The following is a 12,147-nucleotide window of genomic DNA, read 5'->3' on the forward strand; positions in this document are numbered from 1 at the left end:
TCCATTGCCCATGTGGGAAATCTGTGTTGGTCACCATGTATAGATGCTACCCTTCTGTTGCCCATAAACCACCTGTGGTTTATAAGAGTGTGTGGTCAGTCATATACTAGACACTGGGTCTGTGGTGTCTGTCTTCTAGAACTGGATGCTGGGCGGTGCCCCTTGACTGGCATGCCAAACTTACACAGTGTTAAGTATTGTGTAGGAGTTGCTGTGCAATGAGTTGTCCTAGTCCCAGGGTCACCATGGCAACAGCTCTGCAGGTAGCCACCCTTTCTGAGGACTTATTTCTGATTCCTTTTTGATCCTGACTGTGATTAAGATAACAGCTATAAAGAAGTGGTGAAAGTGCTACTGCTACAGTGGGATAGGGTGACAGTTTTAATCTCTGGAGAAAGCCCTCTCCTTCCTCGCTGTGCCCTGTCCAGGAGCACAGTTTGGCTCAAAGGGGCTTCTCTGTACCCAGGACCTGGCACTGCTGTCATGGTAGCAGTGGCTCAAAGCTCTGGCCTTCAAGAGGCAACAGATCTAAGGCTAACACAAGTAGTAACCTTGAGAAGCAGGGCACTCTCCACTTAGGGTTACCAGGTCCTTCCAGGCAGCCAATGGGAGATGGGGAGTGGGCTTAGCAGGAGTCTCAGCCGATGTTTCAGCTACATCCCCAGCATGACTTCCAACATGACCCAGAAGTAATGTAGGCACATCAGGGCAACATTGGTTTTTGGGCAAAAACTCTATGGTAGAATTAGCTTCTACTGTAGAGTTTTTGCCTGAAAACCAGAGCATCACCCTGACATGCCTATGTCACTTCTGGGTCATGTCAGGGACATTGCTAAAACATCGGCTGAGATCCCTCCCATTTTTTGCCGCAAGTTGCCCCCACCAGGGGGTCTGGCCTCCCTATCCTTCCCCCCCCCCCCAATTTAATAATTACTATAGAATTATATTTGAGTTTTCTTGCTGATGATACTACATTTTTACAAATAATTATTATGGAGTGACATGCAACTTGGCATATATTTCTTGGTGTTTAGATTCCATTTGGAGCACCTAACTTAATTGTATTAACCACAGCTGTATGAAAACTTTATTTGCATTCAGATTGTTCTTCAAAGCAAGGGACAGTGTTCCCATACAGGCACATTTGTACCTGTTGTATAGTAAAATCTTCTTTATCACTGGGCAGGATGAAGTGATGACCAGTACATTCTCAGGGTAGTTTGGCTGGCTGTATGGGCTCAAAACATGGTCTGGATGTTGCAGTGGCATAGGGCCCTAGTCAGTACTGGAACATTGAAATATCAGTGCTTGGCAGGTGGCAGTGCAGTTCTAAACCGTTAAAAGTTAATGGATAAAGGTTCCCTTGCTCGAAAGCTAGTCGAGTCCGACTCTAGGGTTGCGGTGCTCATCTCCGTTTCAAAGCTGAAGAGCCAGCGCTGTCCGAAGACGTTTCCGTGCTCATGTGGCCGGCATGACTAAACACCAAGGCTCACGGAACGCTGTTACCTTCCCACCGAAGTGGTACCTATTTATCTACTTGCAATTTCTTGCTTTCGAACTGCTAGGTTGGCAGGAGCTGGAACTAGAGACGGGAGCTCTCTCCGTCATGCGGCAACTCGGGTCTCGAACTGCTGAACTACTGACCTTTCACAGCCTGCAGCTCAGCGTCTTAACCACTTGAGCCACCACAGCTAAACCGTTACTCCCTTCTATACCCACAGTTTTCAGTGGAGTTGGAAATATGTAACTCTGCTTAGGATGGCACTTGTGTGTGCAGTCCTCTAAACTGTGCCTCACAGGGGCAGTGTTAATTATTCTTTTAACACTGGCAATAGGAACTTTAGGCAACAAGAAGCTGAGATGTTAATTTATGTTTTCTATAAACTGTCTCTGGAAATACCATTGTTTAAAAACCTGAGGATGGAATATTTTAGCTGATTGTTTAAAATCCGTAGACCAGTTAAAAAGGTGCTCACATTTGGGCTGCAGACTTAAAATCAAAATTACACATTACATGTTCTTACTGGGGGGGGGGGAACACCATGACAAGTGTTTCTTTGCAGGCGTTTCCTCCCTTTTCACTTGCATAGTTGGTGCCTGTGTGACCTTAAAAAATGAGGGGTTTTTTTCCCCAGAAATATTTTCCCATGCATAGAATTGCACTGTAAATCTGCGAAGTTACACCCTTCTAAATCCACTGAAGTCAGTGGGCTTGGCTTAGATTGCTGTACCTCTGTTTAGGATTGCACTATTAATTTTAAAGGAACATAACCCAAATAACATGCAACAGAAAGATGCAGATTGTAGCTGGTTAACACAAAGCAATTCCAGAGAGGGTCAGATTTCTTCTAAGTGGTGGTGAGATATTGGCATAGTTTGAATGGAATAAAGCATGTATTCTTAATATAAATTAGAAGTAAACTATTGCCATCCTGGGCTCTGAGGAAGTGGTGTTCATGATATATGCATAACTGTACATGTTGTACTTCTGTGAACTATGCATTCTCTGTATTCTCTGTGTTTTACAGACTAACGGGGACTCCGTGGGTCTGCATAAAAATCCAAAAAGTAAAAAAAAACCAAAACTTGGAGGGTTGAACCCTCCCATACTTTTTGAAATGGCTGCTGCAGGGATCTACTCTAGGCCCCGCTGCATTGACAGTGAGAGATATCCTGGCTGATAGCCAGAGGAAGAGAGAGAGAATATGTGGGGGAAGAAGCAAAAGCAGAAATGGAGCTGGGATTGGAAAGGATTCCTCCTGCAGTATGAATTACTAAATAGTAAGGGGGGTTAAAAGGACATCTGAGCTTCTCTCCCCTACCTCTTTTGCTGTGGGCTCCACTGTCCTCTTAAAACTTTCAGGCGGGGGGGGCTTTTAACTGCTTCTCCCCCGCCACCAGCTCAAAAATGACTGACTGGCTGAGAGTGAGAGAGACAGAGAAAGATAATGGGTGGGGGAAGAGGACTGGAGCTGGGATTGGGGAGGATTTCTCACTGCCACTCACCCATCTCCAATGCTGTTTTTCCTGCGGTATGAATGGCTAAATAGCAGGGAAAAGTTTTAAAAGGATATTTGAGCCTGCAACTGCAAAGCCTTGCAAGCGGGGGAGAAGAATCGTTCTCATGCCAGTCTCTGTAGGTATGGGCTCCTCTGTCCTCTAAAACCATTCTCTCCTGCTTCTAACTGCTTCCCACCCACCCACCTCGCTGGGGCAGTGCATCTTCCCACTGCTTCTCTCTTCTGACTGACTAGAAGCCAGAGTGAAGTTATAAAAGGACAGCTGAGGCATCATTAATGGATGGGTGGGCACTGTGACTGAGAGGTAGGGGGCAGGTGGATAGGAGAAGGGATTTCCTCCAACCAGTGTCAGTTTGTACACAGCACCTTTTAAAACATTCCTTAGCAACCCTGACAAACAAATAAACTGCCAAAGTCAGCTGTGGTGCTGTGGGTGAATGTGGACTCATCTCAGGCTGAAGAAGACTGGAGCCCTGCAACCACACAATTCTCCATGGCAAGGTTAGAGACTGAATAAGCAAAGGTGCCTCAGGCTGATCCATTGATAAATCAATGGCCATTTAAACAGCTGCTTTTGGCAAGGATATTCAGGAGGAGGATGGTACAGGACACCTCAAGACCTGCAGTACCCAGTAAGGCAATCTTTGAAATCTCACCTCACATAAACAAAAGTGATTGTAGTTCCCAGGCAAATGCCTCTTTGAAGCGAAGTTGGCTGGCTGACTATGCACAAGGGAACTGAGTAAGGCTAGACAGCTCTCTTTCCGGTGTTCAATGAAGGAAGAAGGGGAAACGAAAGGGAAAAGGGAAAGTGGGATCCAACTGTCACTCCCTTCCCTGCACGTAAAGCTGTCACAGAGCTGCCTCCTCCCTTAAGAGGGCACCACTCAGAACAATTGAAAGAATCTCTGCCTTTTTTGTCAGAAACAACAATCCCTCATCAATACCATACAGAACAATACAATGCTGAAAGTGCCTCACAAAAGAGGACGCCCTGCCAAAATGAGAAAATCCAAAAAGCTAACAAATCAGTTACTGCAAGAAAGCCGTTTAAACAGTAACCTATACTATGAAAAATACATTAATACTATGCAACAGTTTGTTGCGAGTCCCCACTTATTATATATAAAATGCAAAAAGGGAGCAATGGAGTTATGGTAGGGTTGCTGAAGCAGGCAGTGAGTAGTTCAGACCAATTTCAAATAATTATATATTCTCTCTAATTTGAATGAATGTATTTATGCTGTTCTCTCAGTGTTATGAATATCCCAATAGTGCTTCTGATTCATATCTTGTAAGTCTTAGCTTTGCTTATTTTTTTGGAGTATGTATACCCACCTTTGTAATAAAATTGGTGCATAAGGCAATTTACTGTGTTATTTTTTTAAGTTAAAATAATTGCATGTAAAAAAAATATTAATCTTTGAGGATTGCTAAATGTTCTGACAGGATCAAATCTGTCAAGTATTCACTTCAGATGGTCCTGCTTCTACAAGAATGCTCACTACAAGCAGTCTGGCCTGGGGGGGGGGATGGTCCATAGCCCACAGCAAAAAAATAAGGTGCTCCAGCAAATCTGAATATATTAAGAACTAGGAGCAAAGCCCATTGTAAAACCAAGATAATGAGCTCTGGCAAGATGTTATGTGTCAGCGTACACACAGCACCACCACCCCGCCACGCCGACTTCTCCTCCAGTCCCCAGTCCCCGGGGTCGAGGGCACAATGATATGATATGCTCCAGCAGAGACTTGGTTTTGTTGAGACCAACAGTGTTTAAAGTGCAAGTAACACCTGGTGTTTTGCCAGTCTCGTCGGCCAGCGTGTGTCACAGGGAAAACGGCCCGTCCTTGTGACACACAATTGCCCCCCCCCGCCGCCTCTCATGAGCTTACTCGAACAGTCTTCCTAGAAGGAGCTTGTTTGGGGTAGTGCTGGTCCCTTCCTGTCATTTGCATTTCAGGCCAAGGCCCTGGGCCCGTGGGGAAGCCCGCAGGCACCCAGAGCCATGACAGGCAGGCTGGCCAGAGTGTGAGGGAGGGCGTGAACGTGCGTGATGCAGGAATCAGTCATAAATATGCTGACGGCCGGGAAGGGATTGGGGCAGGGCAGTTGTAGAGGTCAGCTGCCAAAGGGTGGGCGGCGGGACTGGCCAGCGATTGAGGACGGAGCAAGGTGTAGAGTGGATTAGCTACGTTGGTGCAGCGAGTGCTCCTAGGCGCCACTGAGTCAAAGGCGGTGCTCTTCCCATGTTGTACACAAAAAGCCGAGCTTCCCACAGCCCCCCCCCACCATTTCCAGATGCACCCCACAGCCCCTCAGCAACCTAGAGCCACCAAGGCACAGAGAAGTGCAGGGCAGGTGAAGTGGCAGAGAGGCCAGCAGAGCGGGGGAAGACGGTGACTGGGGCCCACAAGGCTGCCGCACGCCGATGGAACCGCGACGGGAAGACGGCGGCCGCAGGGGGAAGACGGCGGCAAGGGACGGGGCTACCCCCGGGAGCGCTGATCCCGGATCCGGAGAAGCAGGCAGTCAAGGCAGGCTTGAGCAGCGCAGAGCCACAAAGAACTGCCAGGCTGGGGGATGAGGAGGCTAGAAGGCAGGGCTCTGGCCAAGCGAGGTGTCCTCTCTGCTGAAGTGTTTTCTGAATTTGTTTTTGGCATGCGCTGTGTCTGTGGGCGGGATATAGGCCACGCAGGCAATGCAGCCACCAATGGATGGAGTGTCCTTGTGAGTGGCACGTCAGCGGGCCAAAGGCTGTGGGAGCGTGTCGAAGATTCACCCCCAAAACAGCTTTATGTATAAGGAAAGATTATTAATGTAATACTTGCAGAAGGATACACAGTAAGACTGTAATCTTTGAACTGCATTTCTTATTGTATATTATTTTGCAATATCACAATAATCCATGTTGGTCTGAAGTAATAGAACAAAGTTTGAGTCCAGTGGCACCTTTAAGACCAACAAAGTATAAATCTGCATGTAAGCTTTCATGTGCATGCACACTTCTGAAGAATCTGCAGAAGTGTGCATGCACACAAAAGCTTATACCCCGGAATTAAACTTTGTTGATACTTAAGATGCCATTGGACTCAAACTTTGTTCATTCTTAACACCTGTACCTGAGCTGAGAGGCAATAATTATTCTCAAGGAGAAGTCGGTACCTCTGCAGAGTTGAGGCACTGTAATCACCACTGTAATTGCAGTCCTTGGCCTGCTACAGTGGTAGGTCTGGATGAGGCTCAAGAAAACTGTTAGCCAACCAGGACTTCTGATGATGTCATGGGGTGAGGCCACTTCAAGGGCCCAGCACAGATCATTGTGATCCAGGTACATTTTTCAGTTGTGCACTCCTGTATCTGTAGATATACCCCCCCCCCAGTAGTTGCTGGGCAGCCTCACCTGTGGATGTAAACAGTCACCAGAAGGAGAAGGTCTTCCTTTCCAGGGTACAGTTTATAAATCAACTTCAGCTCCTCCTCCTTCTGCAGCACCAAAAGATGGAGTGGGGCTGGCAAAAGGCCTCACCCCAGCCCTGGTGTTGCAGACAGTTCACTCTGTGATGTATAGGGAATGCAAAAGAGATGTCATTCAAAATACTAGATGGTACTTTACGCCAGCTTCTATACTTGGTGCATTTGCAGTCTAAATTATGACATTTTAAGGAGATACACTTTTAATACCGATCCAGACACTGAGTGCCTAGGAGAATATAACCATTCCAAGGGAAAGTTAAGTGTATGTGATATAGGTACTTTAATTATTGTAGCAATTTAGATCGATAAAAATATGCAAAAACACCCGGTGCCAAACTTTGTATAAAGCACCACCTAGTATATTGTATGTTTTGCATTCCTTATATGTCACTGTCAGAATGAGAGGTAAGGAGATGGATGTTCCATGGAAATTTTTCTCACGCTGCATTAGAAAAACATTACCCATAGTACAGCAATAACTGGCCCGGATAACTGATTCTGGTGACCATACAGTCTCCATTGGTTCTCAGACTAAGATAATATTTTCTAATGCATCACTTGTTCACAGGATATTTGAAGTAAAACTCACAGGGTTGTAGCTGATAGACATTCTACTAACAGAAGAGGGAAGGAGGAAGATACCCCAATTCTCCCCTTGCTTTATCCCCCAACCCACACAATTCTTTGTAAGGGTCTCTTGCCTCATGGCACTGGCTCAGTGCGCCATGGTGATTATCATATAACGAAGGATGCAAGTATGCAAAATTCACTTTCACTTGAGAGCGCTTCCTTGCAGAAAAAAGCAAGTTATTAGGGCAATGCAGATAGCAAAAAACTGTTATCAGCTGCTGCATCCGTAAGCTGTCCTTTACCAAAACAAAAAGTCAAAATTCTGTTTCCTTAGAGGCATGATCCTTCAAGAACTTGTGCATGAAGTAATTCTGCTGTCTTAACTACCATAACAGAATTTTTTGTAAACCTTAATGTTTCCTTTGAGTCAAGGTTTTTCACTTTATCTAGTGGGCTTTATTCTGGATGGGTCATTATATAACAATTACTTCACATCCTGACAAAACTTTTAAGAAGGTAGGCACAAGAGGACAATCAGTATTCCAAAAATCATTGTGAGCTCGCACTTCAGTCTCTTGTTCCATAACATGTATTGACCTATAGTTCATGGAGGGTATCTGCACATAACAGTAATAACTTATATTCCTTGATAGATAGCCAGTGTTCCCCTGACAGAAAGGGGAGAGGTGATTATTCTTTTCAGCCAGTGAGCTTTATGTGGCTGAATGGAGATTTGGACTCTAGCTCCTCCCCTCTGTTCTGGCTTTCTGACCACTATATGATACAGGAGCATGCATGTACATGTTTCAAACTTGTAAGCCAGTAAGCTAGACTGCCTTGGGGTGGTTAGTTGTGGCAAAACTCTCTTAATACCCTCAAACAGCTATCTGGTGGATAGTCATCTTCAGGCATGCACCTTGGCCTCTACGTCATCCGAGCTGAACATATCGAATTTTGTTTTTTGCTTTTGCTTTTAGGCAAGGAAAGATGAGTGAATCCAGTGCAAAATCAGGCCAGGCTCTGGCTGCCAAACAGGACAAGGATGCCTCTGAGAAGAGAGGCCGAGGGAGGCCCAGGAAGCAGCCTCAGGTTTGTGGACAACTCATGTAGCTTGGGAAGCTTTTGCAACCATAATAATCTCCTTGGCTGTTGATAGCCAATGTTGTTGACATGACAATGAGAGAACAAGGAAGGGGCAGTACCCTGTTACACAGCAAAGTTGTTGACTGTTCAGAATGAAACATGAAGATGAGTAAGGATGAAAGGGACAGAGTACTATAGGTATCTTGCATTGTTAATGTTAATTGTTAATGCAAGCAAGTCTTTTGGAGGGAAGGGCAGTCTGTCATTGACAATTATGATGCTCTGAACTCCTCCCCCATATGAATGCAATTTCATAAAGCAATATTTATATGGATTCTAAGGCTGCTTTCACATATCACTGAGGTGCACTATAGGCAATTGTTTGCAACTGGATTTTTCTGTGTGAAACATGAAAATTCAGTTGTGACTGATTGCTGGAGTGCATTATCCAATGATATGTGAAAGCAGCCTAAAATCTTAGTGGACCCTTTGGTGCTCTGTAGGCATCAAAAACTCATTGTCTCTGATTGTACCCTGAAGATCTCTAACCTACAAAAGCATAGCTAGGAATGTCAAATGCAGGTAGAACTCATTACTGCCCCAGCATTCAGAACTTCAGTAGAGTTCCTAAAAGGCAGCTACTCTGGTCCCAGGGAGAAAGCACTCTCCCATGTTAGAGAAGTAACCTTAGCCCTGGAACTTGTCAAGACTTCCCAAAGCGTCTCAGGGCTCCACATTGTCACCTGTAGTGCAAATTCAGACAAAAGTCAGTTCTGACTACTAGAGTATTTGCCTCATTGTCATTACAAGTCTTGATTTTATTATAAACTGTTCTGGATGCTCATATGGAAAGGCCCCATATAACTGTGTTGTCTGCTTAGTTGCTCTTGACTTTCCTTTTGCTAGGGCTGCTAGGAATACAAAACATAGTTTTGACTTTGTCTGGCAGTACTGCAACACTGAATTTGCTGCTTCTGGATCCATTTGGGTTCCAGCTTTTCCCATATTCTGCTTAAAATCAAAATAACTGCCTTCTGAGGTATTGGTCATCATCTTGGGCCCTAGTAGCTGACCTCTGAGAGTAGGTTTACTCCAATTTGTCTGTGAAAAAACAAAACTCAGGATCTTGGCACCTCTTATAGCTGACCTAAGACTGCAGCTATCACTGCCTTCCGTCTCTCTGGGATGAAAAATTAAGGCACCTGCTTTGGAGGAGGTGGGGACAGATCTGCTGGTGTCATATTGACTGGTTAATAACTGAAGCTATAAATAGAATGTGACAGAGAAGTAGAAACTGACTGACACTCAACAATAATACAATTCAGCATTTTTTTAAAAAAAAAACACCTCCCAGGAATCAAATATTTTGGCAGTGCTAGGATGTAAGGCTGTAGTCTCTTAAGTGAATAATTTCAAGCATCACCCCCGAGCTTCTTTTCAGATATCATTTTAACAGCATTGTCCAGTGTTTCCGTATTCATATTGAAAAGCACGTTTTCATCTTTTCATCTCTCTACTTTTTTGAAAGTAACTATTTGGTCAAAAGTCTGAGTAGCACTCTTTCTATACTGTTCAAAATTTTGTAAACTGAGATGCATTTGGCAATCACTTTAGAGTGGATCCTTTTGCTTCTTACCTTGCACTTGGTGGAATTGCCTTTCTGGGGCAACTACAAGATCCAGAGTAGATTAGATTGTTTTATATACACATACCAGTCATATGTATGTTTCCTATTCAGAGATCAGTGTCCATGAAGGAGAAGAAAACATGCTGCCTTTAATACTTGAGATGTGTCTTGGATAGTGCATCTTTGTACACTGTGATGTAGCTTAATGACTGGGTAGCAAAGTCTTTAGCTTTTTTAGTTCTTGATACTAGCACCTGGAAACAAGAGTATAGTACCGCAGATTATTCCTAATAATGTTCCTGTTGATGACATAGCTACAAATTGTGTTCTTCTACAGCAGATTGATGGGATATGTTCTGTCACATTTGTGGATGGGAAGCAGAAGGAGTTTAGATTGAGGCAGGTAGGGAGAAAGCAACAGGCATGTTGGTGTTCATTCCCCTATTGCTGAATGTGGTGTGCTTTCTTTGTAGCAGGAACCCAGCGAGGCACCAGTCCCCAAGAGACCACGTGGCAGACCAAAGGGGAGCAAAAACAAGGCTGCTTCAAAGGGAAGGGTAAGTGTGGGGTGGGGAGTGCTAATCTCCAGTCTACGTTTCTGTGCTCACCAACTGGAAATAACTCTAAGGCTGCATCTAGAGTGATGCCTTAAAAAATCCTTTCCTGTGGAAGAATGAACCATCCACATGAAGAGTGAAAGGCATTCTCCCAGCAATAATTGCATTTGGATGGTGTCTAGGTATTTTTTATTATGACTGACTAAAAATCACAAAGCTATGAACTTTGGTCTTAATAATGGTGTCATCGCAATATTCTTGTATGGGTATTTCTGATGGGCCAAAATGGCTGCCTGCTTGGGGGGGGGGGAGCAGTTTCTATTCTGCTGTGCGGATTGAACTGAAACATCATTCCAGTAAGTTTGAGGGTCTGACTAGCACCTAAAGAGAAACTTAATTATTAAGTTTATACCCTGCCTTTATTCTGTGGAAAACAAGTGGCCTACATAGGACTCTCAGGAGATGTCCCATATAGACACTCACAGAACATGGACCTGCTGAGCTTTGGCAAGGTTGATGCATCCATATGTCTTGAGAACTGGATAACATGCGTTTCCTGTCCTTGGTTTTTCCTCTAATGCAAATGCATTTGAAGAAGGGAATAAGGAGCAGGGTACCTACCCTTTCCCTGCCTGCTGGACCCCATGACACCAGCTATTCCCCCTCCCCCATGTGGGCTCTCAAAATGAGCCTGGATGTAGGCACAACATTGCCTGGGGGGGTAGAATGAGCAGGTGCAGGAGGAAGTTCCCTCTCATGCCCCAGATTTTCTCCTGAATGTACCCTCCGTTTCCACCTTCTCTGTTAAGCAAACATGGCTGCAGACCATGTATCTACTAAGATGGTGTCTGCCTGAAAAACACTGTGCTTCAAAAGAGAATTGGGTATGGATTTTGTCTACATTTTGATCTTGAGGGAAAAGAAGGAATAGAGGAGTTTCACAGACATCGAAACCTAACTTGTTTTGTGTATAAGGTATTTGAATTAGCCAGACAGCTGGTAACATTTGCTTCTGGGGAGTGTATGTCCTGGCAGCTGGCCTACACAAGTCTTTAAGGGGAGGAAAAGCATGTCCCACTCATTTGTGTAAAAGGAAGATAAGAAATTCATGTAGGGGACTAGAGTGGCACGAACTCCTCCCCAGCTCCAGGGGCTCTTAAATTCCTGGCCCCCTTGTTTCCCCAGTCTTTCACCCTGTATAGCAGCTGCCCACCCATATCATTTCTCCAGGCTGGTGGTGAGTGAAGCCTTGATGCCATCTGGTGCCATGCAGTCAAAAGTAGGTGGGGATTGGAAAGGCGACAAGTGAGTAAATAAATGACCCCACAGTTGGTAACTTGGCAGCTGTGGTGGCTTTCTTGTTGTGTTTTTTTTTTAGTGCAAAACACAGGACTAATTCATGCAGAGCATATTCGGCACACTCTTCACCACTCCCTCCCCCATTATATAGACAAGGATCTTTTAAGTGTCCAGCTGCTTTTAGAGCAACAGATGCCGCCTCTTGAATTGGCAGCGAGGCTGCAGGGGTTATTTCAGTGTACACCTTGGCTTAGCCCTAGCTTTTGACCATCTGTTCAGTCCTTAGAAATGTGAAGGGAAGAGAGCACCCAACAAGTGGTGGAGGCTAGTCGCTTCTGCCTGTTTTTGCACCTGGCTCCTTGGAGCTGCTCCATTCTCTTCCACCTGCATAAAGGCCAAGAACAGGAGACTGTCATAGTGAACTGACGTGGCTGAGAATATTCACGTAAGAGTTGGGGACCTAAAGCTGTGTTCTCTGCTCTGGAAAGAGAAACTTTAGAGAAAATGTTGGGCA

General features: G+C 44.9%; 1 protein-coding gene across 4 annotated transcripts in view; it reads left to right on the forward strand.

Annotated features, from left to right (window-relative positions):
• Nucleotides 1-12,147, forward strand: part of HMGA1 (high mobility group AT-hook 1) — a 35,733-nt gene that overhangs the window by 15,036 nt on the left and 8,550 nt on the right. For 3 of the 4 annotated variants that reach the window (XM_015423958.1, XM_015423959.1, XM_015423960.1), the window contains exons 2-3: nt 8,045-8,156; nt 10,251-10,334. In XM_015423958.1, the coding sequence (XP_015279444.1) occupies nt 8,055-8,156; nt 10,251-10,334 (186 nt within the window). In that variant the 5' untranslated portion in view covers nt 8,045-8,054. The remainder of the gene's footprint in view (nt 1-8,044; nt 8,157-10,250; nt 10,335-12,147) is intronic. The other variant, XM_015423961.1, reaches the window with a different exon arrangement.

Source organism: Gekko japonicus, unplaced genomic scaffold (genome assembly GCF_001447785.1).
Source record: "Gekko japonicus isolate JY-2015 unplaced genomic scaffold, Gekko_japonicus_V1.1 scaffold370, whole genome shotgun sequence".
Classification (NCBI taxonomy): Eukaryota; Metazoa; Chordata; class Lepidosauria; order Squamata; family Gekkonidae; genus Gekko; species Gekko japonicus.